This window comes from Daphnia pulicaria, chromosome 1, assembly GCF_021234035.1.
Source record: "Daphnia pulicaria isolate SC F1-1A chromosome 1, SC_F0-13Bv2, whole genome shotgun sequence".
NCBI lineage: Eukaryota > Metazoa > Arthropoda > Branchiopoda > Diplostraca > Daphniidae > Daphnia > Daphnia pulicaria.
In genome coordinates, this window is record NC_060913.1 from 30,954,750 (window position 1) to 30,966,524 (window position 11,775).

General features: G+C 38.8%; 4 protein-coding genes and 1 long non-coding RNA gene across 6 annotated transcripts; 2 read left to right on the plus strand and 3 right to left on the minus strand.

The window, feature by feature from the left end:
- Positions 1–84: 84 nt before the first annotated feature.
- LOC124341503 (glutamate receptor ionotropic, delta-2-like) lies at positions 85–2,569 on the plus strand. The gene is made up of 8 exons (XM_046794562.1): positions 85–944; positions 1,005–1,086; positions 1,151–1,309; positions 1,372–1,519; positions 1,586–1,803; positions 1,880–2,005; positions 2,086–2,234; positions 2,296–2,569. The coding sequence occupies exons 1-8, from the start codon at positions 691–693 to the stop codon at positions 2,567–2,569; spliced, it is 1,410 nt and encodes a 469-aa protein (XP_046650518.1). The 5' UTR covers positions 85–690.
- A 1,506-nt stretch (positions 2,570–4,075) lies between these two features.
- LOC124341700 (aspartate aminotransferase, cytoplasmic-like) lies at positions 4,076–6,150 on the minus strand. 2 transcript variants are annotated; one of them, XM_046794639.1, is made up of 7 exons: positions 6,043–6,150; positions 5,683–5,809; positions 5,322–5,612; positions 5,047–5,264; positions 4,836–4,986; positions 4,462–4,770; positions 4,076–4,392 (listed from the first exon to the last, which is right to left on the minus strand). In XM_046794639.1, the coding sequence occupies exons 2-7, from the start codon at positions 5,795–5,797 to the stop codon at positions 4,241–4,243; spliced, it is 1,236 nt and encodes a 411-aa protein (XP_046650595.1). In that variant the 5' UTR covers positions 5,798–5,809; positions 6,043–6,150; the 3' UTR covers positions 4,076–4,240. The 2 variants fall into 2 exon arrangements, with proteins under 2 accessions (XP_046650595.1, XP_046650599.1); XM_046794643.1 differs by having other exon boundaries at positions 6,034–6,057.
- Positions 6,151–7,183: 1,033 nt separating this feature from the next.
- Positions 7,184–7,875, minus strand: LOC124342163. Its single transcript, XM_046795132.1, has 3 exons — positions 7,702–7,875; positions 7,445–7,622; positions 7,184–7,379 (listed from the first exon to the last, which is right to left on the minus strand). The coding sequence occupies exons 1-3, from the start codon at positions 7,728–7,730 to the stop codon at positions 7,257–7,259; spliced, it is 330 nt and encodes a 109-aa protein (XP_046651088.1). The 5' UTR covers positions 7,731–7,875; the 3' UTR covers positions 7,184–7,256.
- A 25-nt stretch (positions 7,876–7,900) lies between these two features.
- LOC124342223 lies at positions 7,901–9,033 on the plus strand. Its single transcript, XR_006918709.1, has 3 exons — positions 7,901–8,224; positions 8,594–8,816; positions 8,892–9,033. It is a non-coding gene; the product is annotated as an uncharacterized LOC124342223 (long non-coding RNA).
- A 388-nt stretch (positions 9,034–9,421) lies between these two features.
- Positions 9,422–11,719, minus strand: LOC124341196 (RNA polymerase-associated protein LEO1-like). Its single transcript, XM_046794202.1, has 7 exons — positions 11,576–11,719; positions 11,381–11,515; positions 11,098–11,323; positions 10,393–11,029; positions 10,105–10,320; positions 9,819–10,014; positions 9,422–9,743 (listed from the first exon to the last, which is right to left on the minus strand). The coding sequence occupies exons 1-7, from the start codon at positions 11,619–11,621 to the stop codon at positions 9,550–9,552; spliced, it is 1,650 nt and encodes a 549-aa protein (XP_046650158.1). The 5' UTR covers positions 11,622–11,719; the 3' UTR covers positions 9,422–9,549.
- Positions 11,720–11,775: the final 56 nt, after the last annotated feature.

Sequence of the window (11,775 nt, forward strand, 5' to 3'; positions counted from 1 at the left end):
TTATTGGTTTATCTGAGGAAAAGGCCATAGCCAAGTTCCGTTTAAATGCTTTTGCGATACAGTTTGCTCGGCAAAGGCGTCTTATAGATTGAACATTTTACAAAGGAGATATAATCGCACTTCTAATTTAAAATCGAAGATAAATATAGAGTAACTACTTTTAGTCAAGGTTGAAGTTCAGTAAATGAATTGAATTATTGATTATGAAGCGTGCCCGTGCTGTCCTACAAGAAAGCAAATATAAATAGATCCGTCTTATGGTGGAAGAATGGAAAACGATCGTAGGCTGCACGTGCACAAAACTACAATTCAAGATGAAAGGGCAAGAATGTCTTGTAGAACAGCTTTGTAAATTGGCTATTTAAAGATTCAGTTTCATCCCGCTGAGTGTTTGATAGATTCTTGCGTCTCCCAGCCAGCGGACCGATTCATTACAGTTTTCTCTATAAAAAAGAATGAAAATAGATTTTGTGACGAGTTTCTGCGACGGTTTGACCATGACGTTATAACAGAAGATTCGCGATCATGTCCTAACGAAACGCATTATTTGCTGAGATTAACGTAAGCTATAAAAAGGTAGACGCCAACCGAGAAACCACAGTCATAACCATTACATCCATTCGATGTGGTCATTTCTCAGAATCTTGTCATTAAGCTTTTTCATATTAGAAACGGCGCTTACCAAGCCGTATGTCCATGGAGACCTGCTGGTGGAAGAGAGACAGTTATTATACGATCGCCAGTTTAAAGTTTCTGGCTTTAACGTATTATTTTTATCTAAAGTTAGTTCAACAGCGCATCCTAATTCAAAGTCTCTTGCACAATGTCTTTAATTTTCAGTTTCCTCCATGTCTTTTCGCCACGACAACATCGCAAGGGAACTTGTCATATTCTGGAATTTGCCATGATATAATCACTTGGATTTCTCAACAATTTCAAATGGAGTGAGTTTCTCAGTTCGACATTTCAGATGCTACATACACTGATTTTTGTTGTAATTTAAGGCTGATTTACGTACCCGCAAATCATTCGGAAGTAATCCGATTCGGAATAGTTTCTACGCTCATTAGTCAATTCACGAAGCAGGTAAAGTATCATCTCTTCTGCATTACTTCTTAATTATTATGTACATTCAGTCATGTCTCATCAGGAGGTTGATATAATACCATTTCCGTTCGTTATCACACCAACAATCATGCAACAAATGGATTTTACTATCCCTCTTACAGTGGAGGATTATCATCTATTGCAGCCTTACCCGAACGAAGAGAGCCGTCTTACCGCGTGCATAAGTCCTTTCTCTTTTACTGTAATTAAATTATCACTTTTTTTTAGAGATTATATAACTTATAAACGGATTGATTTTGTTAGGTTTGGTTACTATTTCTCCTGTCAACTTTTGCGGTGATTTTGTTTATGGCCTTATTAACTTTCTATCGCCCTCCATTGAAATCAATAAGTTTCACCGACGCCTTTAACGATAATACAATTTACGTACTCACAGTCATAACCGGACAAGGTACAATTATTCTTACTCTATTATATTTTAGAAAATGATTTCCGTAATCTTTCCATACTATTAAAGGCAATTATAAATCCGAGAAAACCCTTGCCCAGCGTCTAGTTGCAGGTTTGTGGTGTTTGATGATGGTGGTATTGGTAAACGCATATACGGGAACTTTAAGGTCATACATGACAGTGCCCAAACTGGATCCGATCGTGAACACGCTAACTGAACTGGCAGTTAGTAGCGAAACAAAAATGACGGTAGATATTCAACTGGGCAAGGCTCGCATGTTCTTGGTAGGATCGCACTGAACTACAAATAGCACAATTATGCATAAGGGATTTTATACATAGAACCGGAATCGTTACACAGGAAGCCACCTCGGGACCGTATAAATTAATCGGCAATTCACTTCGTAATAATCCAGAGTTACTCGTCAAAGGGAGCTCTCTAGAAGGAATGAATAACGTTTTACAACGAGGAGCTGCTTATTTTGCTGTAAGGCATCAGCGTTTGATTGAATTGCAAAAGAATCTCTTGGTGTCCAGCTATACTGTATAATCTGCTTAACTTTTTAGAATCGTTCAATCATTAAATACCTGATGGCCGTAGACATGAAAACCCACCCCACATGCCGTATGACGTATTCTGATCCGATTCCTTTTATCGAATACTATTCCATGGGTTTACCTAAAAATAGCCGGCACAATTGGATCATCAATCACGAGTATCGAAACGAAAAACATATTGGTTTCTCACTGTCAACGATTATTATTTTCCTTTCATAGCTTGCAGTATTTACAGGAGAGTGGTTTACTTACTTATTGGATAAAACAGCGCACACCCAATGTTGATAAATGTAAAGTGGGAATGTCCAAACCTAGTGGAAAGATGGTTTCTTTGACGCTAGTTGATCTATCGAGCCCTACCGCACTCCTTGCCATTGGAATTGGACTGTCGTTTCTGGTGTTTCTCATCGAAATAATTTTATTCTTAAAAACAAAGAAGCGGAAGATTCAAGAAGAAAATAATGCTGTTAAAAATTTACTTTTTGGACTCTGAATTTTTAAGGTTTTATTAACTGAAATTTTCACAAACTTAATCGATATATATTTGACAAAACTCCCGTAGTTCAAGTTTGATTATGTATGTCCTCCTGTCCATCAACATTGCGCATGTCAAATACACGATTGAGAGTCTAAATAAGAATGAAAAAAATAAATTAAAAATTTTGAGCTTATAGATTGGAGCAAAGATTTACCAGGTCAGGGGCGTCGGTTTGTAATTATTTTAATTTAATCAGAAATGTTCGGCAAGTCTAGAAGAGTTAACTAGGAACAAAGTTAAAAATACTTGTTTTTATAGCCAAAGTGCTTATTTTGCGGGGTGAGAGAAAACCAACCCTCTTCACCCTACCCGTAGGAGCGGAGCAATCAGCCTAAAGTGAATTAGGAAAACCATCTCGTCACGAGTTGTTTTCTATGAAAACATTTTGTAAGAGTCTGTCTGTCTGATCAATCAATTTAGGCTATGTGGGTGCTAAAAAAAGATGGAAAAACATGGAGATGATGATGCGCTCATTCCTCGAAATCGAAGGTCGCGGCCGATGGTAACAAGGGCTCCGACAAGGTATAAATGCTGACCCATGTTCCACTTCTATGACAGACTTACGTTTACCAAGAGGTACAGTACATCCTTGGAAAGACCTGTTGTTAGTGAGCAAGTTCTTAGAGCACACAAGTTATTTTCGTTTTTAATCTTAATTTTAGAAACAACAGTGCGATATGGCAGGGCTATGGACATTTTGCTTGATTGCTCTCTCCATGACGGAAATGATAATTCCTCTGACAGCAAAACCATGCTTCATAACAAATTGTCCACCGGGGGGGAAGCGGTCGAGTCAACTTGTTGAACCATCAAATTATTTTGAGGTAGCAGGAGAGCAGCTGTCACATCAGGTATTCCAAAGTTCATCAAAAGTTTTAAATCCTGTTGAATAATCCGACAATTCATTTGGTAAATTATTTCAAGTGCGCTCCTTGTGGTCCTGCAGGAAAAGGAACTTGCCTTGGGGCCAATCTTTGCTGTGGATCACATTTTGGTTGTTTCTTTAAAACCGAAGAGACTAACGTTTGCTTGTTAACAAATTTAAAGTCGACTCAGTCGTGCAATCAACATTTCTGGAAAACTGATCTCAAATCGGCTTCGTGTAGCTTAAACGGCGACAAGTTTGACGGAATTTGCGTGGCTGACTTACTGTGCTGTTCACTTGGTAACCTACCTCAAGATAATCTTTATTGGGGTTTCAAAAATAATCAAATCGATTCTTGTTACAGATCAATGCAAACCAAATTTAGCTTGTCGAGTGGCACCTAACCAAAATCGTAATCAAGGAAAAGATCGGATGATGTCTCAGTCGTTCTTCTTGGATGATAAATAATAAATAATTAGTAGACTACAATAAAGTTTGATTAAATTAATACGTACACAGCGCATCTAGAATCACACAATGTCTATAATTAATTATCGCTTGTTTGTGATCGGGGGAAATGGAATAAAAACAACTTCTGCCTGAACCTATTAATTATATTAATGTTAAGACTTGACTGCCACCAATTTACCGCTACTGTACACATCAAACATAAAAAATGAGTAAAGTAAAATAACGAATGAATGAAGTAAAACATTCAGCACTGCCGATTTACTACTTGTTTTTGCAAGTTGCGATTTGCTTTAAAGACTGGCTTCTTGGGTAGTGGTGACCACTTCATGGATGCACTTGGCCACGTAATCAATGTTACCAGTATTCAATCCACACATGTTGATTCGACCACCCTTGAGCAAGTAAATGTGATGCTCCGCAATCAGCTTGTCAACTGCAAGAGCTATAAAGTAAAACAAGAAATATTATAGTAGTATGAAAACAGAGTAAAAGAGAAGAAATAATAGCTTACGGCCAAGTCCTGTGAAAGAGAACATTCCAATTTGGTCTGTAATATGGTTCCACGTTCCAGGTGTCTCCATTTTCTCCAAGCGTTCCCTCAAACCATGGCGCATGGAAATAATGCGATCGGCCATTGTTTTAATGTGGCCTTTCCATTGTTCGGTCAAAGCAGGGTTGTTTAGCACTGTGCCAACGATACGGGCACCATGATTAGGGGGATTGGAATAGTTGGCACGGACTAAAAGAGTAATCTGCGAGCGAACGGGTTCGATGACTGCACGATCCTTGGCAACGAAAGTCAAATTGCCAACTCGCTCATCTATAATGTTCAAATATTAAGTTAGATCATTTCAACCTAAGTAAAGTGAAATCATTTTTGTTTACTGTAGAGTCCGAAGTTTTTAGCGAATGACTGAGCGCAGACCATTTCAAATCCACGAGAATCAAAATATCGGACAGCCCAGGCGTCGCGGTCCAAGTCTCCGGAAGCGAAACCTTGGTACGCTGAGTCGAAGAAAGGGAACAATCCACGCTCCTTTTCATTGCACAAGAATAAAATTTAGAGAATATAAAATAATTTTTTAAAAAATCTCACCTCAATTAAATCAGCAATTTGCTTCCATTGATCCTGGGTAGGATCTACTCCAGTGGGATTGTGAGCACACGCATGAAGTAAAATGACGGAATTGGCAGGAGCATTACGCAAATCTTCAATCAAACCATCGAAATCTAAAGCTTTCTTTGCTGCATCCCAATAACGGTAGGATTTATAGGTTGAGAATCCAGCACTTAAAAACACCAAACTGTGATTTCCTATAGCATAAATAAATTTTAATGTTGATTCAATTAAATTTAAGCTATATAGAGTACCCCAGGTGGGATTGGATGAGTATACAACAGTATGCTTTCCAATATGGGCAAGAAATTCAGCTCCTACACGTAAAGCTCCAGTTCCACTTAAGCACTGGATGCCTGTAGCCCTCCCTTCTTTCAGAGAAGGAGAGTCGGAACCAAGCAACATGCGAGTTGCTGCACTGGCCAAAGGTTCAAATCCTAAAACAGGAAGGTATTCCTTGTTTAGGGTTTCATCAGCTGCTAGTTGCTGCTCCATTTGACGGACAACTGGAAGAACCCATGGTTTCCCCTCATCTGTCCTGTATGCTGAAACATTTATAATAGAACATTTAGGTAGAAAAATAATTAATTGGGAAAACTTATTTAAAATGTATACCTCCAACACCAAGATTTACTTTTTGAGGAAAAGTGTCATCCACATATGCTTTATTTAAAGCGAATACTTCAATTGGAGGAGCACTTTCCACATTGGCGAATTTCGAAGTAGCCATATTGGTGATTTTCTGCCAAGAAAAAATGTTTCCAAAGATAAGAGCTTTTATTACGCTTTTGAAATCGTAGCCTAAATGTTTCGGCACCAATCTCAATTTATTTTTATATAGAAATCATGGCAGCAACAGTATGTGCTAACATATTATATATACAAAAAACTAAGAAATTGGATAACATTTAAAATGGCGTTCCATATATAATTTAATTCCTAAATTAAACAAGATAGGTTGATAACCTTTCTTACCGCAACAGAGAGACCAAGGGTACTGCGGACTCAATGGTGAGATGTGATGTCAGCTGTCTGCTATTTGTCTCCAAAAACCACCTAGCGGTAGTATCGAAGGACATTCTTCCTAGCCGCTAGGAGGCTAGGAGCAAATCTTGCGATAAACTCTGATTTTTGTAAAAATAACAAAATGGTCCATCCATGTAAAAATTCAAGTAGCTGAAGGAAGGTGGTTTAGATAATGAGTAGGATATGGCATTTTGCCATTTGTCCATATCCGCTTGCGCTCACACTAATACAGCCTTTTTGAACGTTACGTCACAGAAAAAGTCAAAAAGACCACAGTAAAGACTACGTATCTGTGGTTACGTATTAACCTACGCATTTCGGCATAAGCAACCGTAATTTGGAAGGTAACTGGTGTTCCGTTACAAAAAAAAACAAAAAAACTGTTGGTTTGGTTAAACCATGAAGGAGGAAAGGTTAAACCCTCTGGTTAAACCCAAAACGTTATGACGTAAAAACGCTCCGTGCTTATACATCCATTACCGATCAAAATCGCATAATAGTTTATACTATGAAAGCACAGTTAATTTAAACCTTTAATAAAAATAAACAGACACATTGTCACATGTTTTGTTGTGTTGTTGCTTTTTTTCATGGATTTGAACATTTCCCGTGATAGGAGTGTGTTGTGAGACTACCCTTGAGCTGTACCACACGTTCTCAAAAACCATTTCAATAGTATCAATTATCGAGTACGTTTATATGGGCGATGCAGGGCTAGAGGGCATAGACTATTCCATTTCCGAGAAAATTTTAACCCAATTTTCCTAACCGCAACAGCGAAATGGAACAGCTGCACAGTGGTCGCGGGAATTACATTTAATTGTACTGTGTATCCTAATCTATATTTATCCTGCAATAAGTTCAGGTTTCATTCATTAAAATTAATAATAATAAGATTGCTGGATTAAATACTTGAGATAAATCCACAAGAGTGACATTTTAGGATAAGGATTCTTTTACAACAAGTTTACAACTTTTAGAACTAAATACCTTAAATGTTTCTTATTCTAATTTTCTGCAATTAGTTATTTCCAAATACAGTGTACTTTCTATACTTTGGAAATTTCTATTGTTAGATAGTTTGTTTCTGTTTCAGATTTTTACTATAGCTTTATTCCTAGTGGGCAAACCATAATATACAAAATACAACTTTTAAAGGAACACTACTTAATAATGAGCTTCTTGACTTCCTCAGGTAATGAATCAAGAAATGTCACAGCCTTGACAACTCCATTATTCCACCTGACTGCAAGTGGAATATGATCAGGTTTTGACCAGATTTGCATCTAGATATAACAAAAATAATCAAAATAGTTATTTTGTGAGAATTTCTATGAATGACCAATAATACCTTTTCATAAACTTCTTTCAGTTTATCTTCTTGATCTTTGGAGATGACAACTTCTTTCCCAGGTAGCAATTCTTCAAATTTTTTATAAAACAAGAAGGTTTCCTCTGTTGACCCCCATAATCCCTCTTGAGTGGTGACGTACACTGCTGTAGCCGGGACACCTACACGAACAGAAAACCTGTGAAAACACGTTCAATTAAATATATATCGAAAAAATATCAGTGAATTCAATATTTTTTTATGTTGAATATAATTACTTGAAGAGTTTCCACAAACCGCTGGCCATATTGTCTGTTCAGTCTGTTGATATCTTTACAATGTTGCCAATTGGCAACTGGAATAGACATGAAAGCTAAAAAAAAAAGGGATACGCCTACTCGCCTACTAAAAAAACGTGAACTTTTTCATTTTTTTAAAAAAGCTCGCGTTATTTAAACAGAAATACGTATCACTGTTTTTCCTGGTTGTGTGGAAACATCTCTTACGTTTTTACAAGGTGTCAAACCTCAAACGATCTAAAAAACGGGTTTTCTTCTAAATTTTTAGTTCCCTTCTAAAATCCAACACTCGTCTGCACCGCAAACTGTGACACATATTTCTAGTTCCTTTTCCTATTCCGGCTTCGGCCAGAAATTTTTATTAGCTGTTAATACTCGAACTTGGATTGTCTTGGGGCTATTACGCTCTACTTGTGCATTAGGAGAGGTTGGGCGCACAGTTTTTAATCGGTCAGACACACACACACACGAAGAATATCTCCGAAAAAGTACGACTTATTATGTACGTTTGTTTTCTGCATTACTGTCTCAGTCTAGTAAGCATCATCTTGTTGGTGATCTCTTAAAAGTTGTTTTATTTCTACTGTTTATGTGGCATATAAAATATTCCTCAAGCACCCATTAAGTTCAAGTGGTTACATTCGATGAATGAAGTTTGTTAGTCCTTTCTACTTTAAAACCCAGCAGCTGCTGTTGACATTTCCTTTGGAAGTAAATGTTTTGTAATCCATTAAAGTCTAAAATGATTAGTAAAGTTATTTGTATTCAACAATTATTATAACACCTATTCAACTTATGTGATTGATAAATGACTTTCTGGCGAGTGTGAATAATTTATTTACTAACCCTTTCTTGGTTTAAAAATTTTCAGGACGAACACCACCATATTGTATATGACAGCTGCCTTCTTGATCTCATGAGGATTGTTTGAAAGGTGTTTGATGTCTAGTCAAAGAGCTTACAACCTGCACGGATACAGTTACAGTTCTACTGTGTTGCCCTATAATCATCAGCCTTTGACGAGGGAAAGAATGGCTGGTGGAGATATCTGGGTCCAGTGGTTCACATGCTGTGTGACTCAACAACCTCCTCCAGTAAGTGAAATTTTGCTTGGCACATTCTTTTTTATATTAAAAATTCATTTTAATGTTAATTCTTATAATTTAAAGCGGAGACGAAGACCACCAATTGATCGTTCCATGATCGGTTTGCCACAAAATTTTCAACATACTGCTCATATAGGCTCAAGTGACGTAGCCATGGGTTCAAGGCATTTAGTAGCCTTGCAAAATCACATGCAGAGCAAAGGAGGTTATGACACGGCCGTTCCTATTGAAGACGCAGCTTCTAGGCAGGCACCGACAGTGACTGTGACATGATGATGTCCGTCTTCCTGAAATGCGGTCCTTGATTCCCTTCTTCTGTACATTACGAAAGCCTTGTAACACTAATCTAACTCGTTGACCAGAACTCTTTTTCCTCTACAAATTAATGATACTCCATTTAATACTAAGTGCAATTTTATGTACAGCCAATTACGTGACAGTATCGCTTCTCAGTGTTTTATGCTACTAATTCGACATTGTCTTATACAATTCAAAGCTTTGACCACTCCCCATCTTCGTTTCATCTTCTCAGCTTCGCCATATATCATACCTAACGAACGATTTGTTGACCAGAAAAAATTATTATTTCAAAATTGTGAAAACGTATGTATTCCGCCCTTCCGCACATAGGTCCAGCCCCAAATTGGGCAACGATCAAATGAAAGAAACAAAATGAAGAAAAACAAAATACACAACAAACCAATTGTAATTATTTCTACATTTAATCGCTGTCCTCTTCGCTGCTGCTGGATACTACTCTCACCTTGCTACCACTGCCACCTGCCTCGTCATCATCATCGTTATCATCTTCATCCGGCAGTGCTTTGGCACGTTCCAGTTTCTTCGCTTTACGGTCTTCTATGTCTGAAGCATCTTCTTCAGAAGAATAGATGGGTGGTCTTTGATGTGATGCATCTAATAACCGAGAAAACACGGGGTTCATTGTAACAATTAGCGAGGAACATAAAAGAAAAGTACAGAAACGTTTACCTCGAGGTCCTCCCCGTTTGTACTTATTTTTAATCGCTGTCAAAGAGATTCCACCTTCATCTTCAGAGTCTTCGTAGCCTTCGCGATCGGGCTCCAAGTAACCGCCACTCATGCCACGGCCGGTAGCTGTTCGTTCACGGACGCGTTTTTGTTTCGACTCGCGTCTCACTGAAGCTCTCAACCGTTCTTCCTCTTTCTGCAAGCAAACCGGTCAACCATTTGACGGCACGGTTAATATTTTTCATCAACAAAATAACAGGTAGTAGTGTAATATTAGTAGTATTACCTTGATCTTCTCTCCACGGTTGGCCTCAGGATCCGCACCGAAAACCCCAATGATCTTAATAGAAGACGTCTTGGTGGAACGCTCGGCAAGAGACTTGGTCATCTTTCGATGGGTGAATGAATCGGTGGAGTGAGGTCGGAAAGTCAATTTGGTGCGGAAGACAGCCTGGCCCTGTAGACCAGTACCTTGCCGAATGAACAAATGATTGTAATCTCCCTAAATAAACCAGACAAATGAGGATTGTTAATAGGCAGCTCGTTGAGAAAGAATTGGATAATTATAATTTACCTGCAGGGGTTGTCGGTAAACATCGAAAATTTCAGAGCCAAGATGGAGGGAAAGTGAGCCGTCTGACCATTTAACCATCCGGGCATTACTTTGCTTGAAGGCGTTTCCCTCTTTATCAAAAGCCGTTCGCCATCTGATTGTGTTTTCAACTTTGAGTTTGAGGCGGGCTCGACCTTCTTCGTCGAGGGTCTCCTCTTCTTCCAGCTCGTCTTCGTAGGTTTCGGGGTCATAAGGTCGCGGCTCAACCGACAAGAAATTGGGCAGCTTGACAAAGTGGAATTCACTGCCTACGTCAGCACGGATGTATGGCAGCTCATGCTCAATTCTCGTCTCTGGAACGGGCTCTTCTGGTTCCTTTTCTTTTTCGTTATCACGGCCTCCGAATTCATCATCCTGTTCCATTTCATCGGGCGATCGACGATCAGGAATGCTGTCTCTATCAGCTTCACTGGCGGCTTTCTCGGGTAGTTTTTGGGTGGGTTTGTTGCCATCATCGTCGTCGTCATCCTCAGATGACATGTCGACATTTTCACCAAAAAGGGCTTCGGCAGTAGGGCTCGCCACTTTACTACTTTTACCCCCGGCATCTGAATCTGAAGCCGAATCAGCATCGCTGTCTATGATGCGCTTGATTTTCCTAGTTGAATTAAAATTGAAGTTGAATTAAAGATTGGTTGATGTGAAAATTGGGGAAATTAGATTTACTTTTTAGTCTCTTCATGTGATGGGGATGACTGAGCTGTGTCTTTACCACCCTTTTCTTCATCAGAATGATGGCTGGCTGATCTTGCTGAGCTGGAGCTAGATGAACTCCTGCTCCTACTTCCGCTTTGACTTCGACTTCTACTCTTTCTCTCATCCAGCACCAAATCTCCATCACCATTTACTTCACTTCCTGATCTACTTTCAGCACTGGCGCTTCTACTCCTGGCTGTAACAAAAGAGGGTAATGTTAAATGCCAAATGAATATTTGAGACAATTGTTTACCTTGATCTGGGCTTTGAGCAGACCTTGAAGAACTGCCTGATCTGGAAGCTGCTGATCGTCGGCTACGTACAGAACCTGCTTCTGACTTGCTCCCTGATCCACTGCTGTCGGAATCGCTACCTGAAGACTTATCATCTGCAAGAATACACAACGGAGTTTAAAAAATGTCAACTTTGAGTCACAAACCTTTCGTACCTTCAGATCCAGAATTTTCAGATTCTTGGTCTTTATAGGGCGCCATTATGGATAAAATTGTCTTCTAATTAATTCAATAAAGGAAATGGGAATGAAATCAATCAAACAACACACACCGAATTTCAAAGCTTCGTCTGTTACGAAGCCTACGGTGGCGACTCAAGTGAGCGAAAAACAAAAGTTCAAAATGCAACCACTAG

Excerpts from the sequence above, each read along its gene's own strand:
- LOC124341503 (XM_046794562.1), top strand. The coding sequence starts at position 691 with ATGTCCATGGAGACCTGCTGGTGGAAGAGAGACAGTTATTATACGATC. Across the intron at positions 1,804-1,879 it reads GCAAGGCTCGCATGTTCTTG|GAAGCCACCTCGGGACCGTA; the intron begins GTAGGATCGCAC and ends ATCGTTACACAG. Across the intron at positions 2,235-2,295 it reads AATTGGATCATCAATCACGA|CTTGCAGTATTTACAGGAGA; the intron begins GTATCGAAACGA and ends TTCCTTTCATAG.
- LOC124341700 (XM_046794639.1), bottom strand. The coding sequence starts at position 5,797 with ATGGCTACTTCGAAATTCGCCAATGTGGAAAGTGCTCCTCCAATTGAA. Across the intron at positions 5,613-5,682 it reads AGTAAATCTTGGTGTTGGAG|CATACAGGACAGATGAGGGG; the intron begins GTATACATTTTA and ends TAAATGTTTCAG. Across the intron at positions 4,987-5,046 it reads AAATTGCTGATTTAATTGAG|GAGCGTGGATTGTTCCCTTT; the intron begins GTGAGATTTTTT and ends TGCAATGAAAAG.
- LOC124342163 (XM_046795132.1), bottom strand. The coding sequence starts at position 7,730 with ATGGCCAGCGGTTTGTGGAAACTCTTCAA. Across the intron at positions 7,623-7,701 it reads GGTTTGTGGAAACTCTTCAA|GTTTTCTGTTCGTGTAGGTG; the intron begins GTAATTATATTC and ends GTGTTTTCACAG. Across the intron at positions 7,380-7,444 it reads TGAAAGAAGTTTATGAAAAG|ATGCAAATCTGGTCAAAACC; the intron begins GTATTATTGGTC and ends TGTTATATCTAG.
- LOC124341196 (XM_046794202.1), bottom strand. The coding sequence starts at position 11,621 with ATGGCGCCCTATAAAGACCAAGAATCTGAAAATTCTGGATCTGAAG. Across the intron at positions 11,324-11,380 it reads TGCTCAAAGCCCAGATCAAG|CCAGGAGTAGAAGCGCCAGT; the intron begins GTAAACAATTGT and ends CTTTTGTTACAG. Across the intron at positions 9,744-9,818 it reads CAAACGGGGAGGACCTCGAG|ATGCATCACATCAAAGACCA; the intron begins GTAAACGTTTCT and ends CTCGGTTATTAG.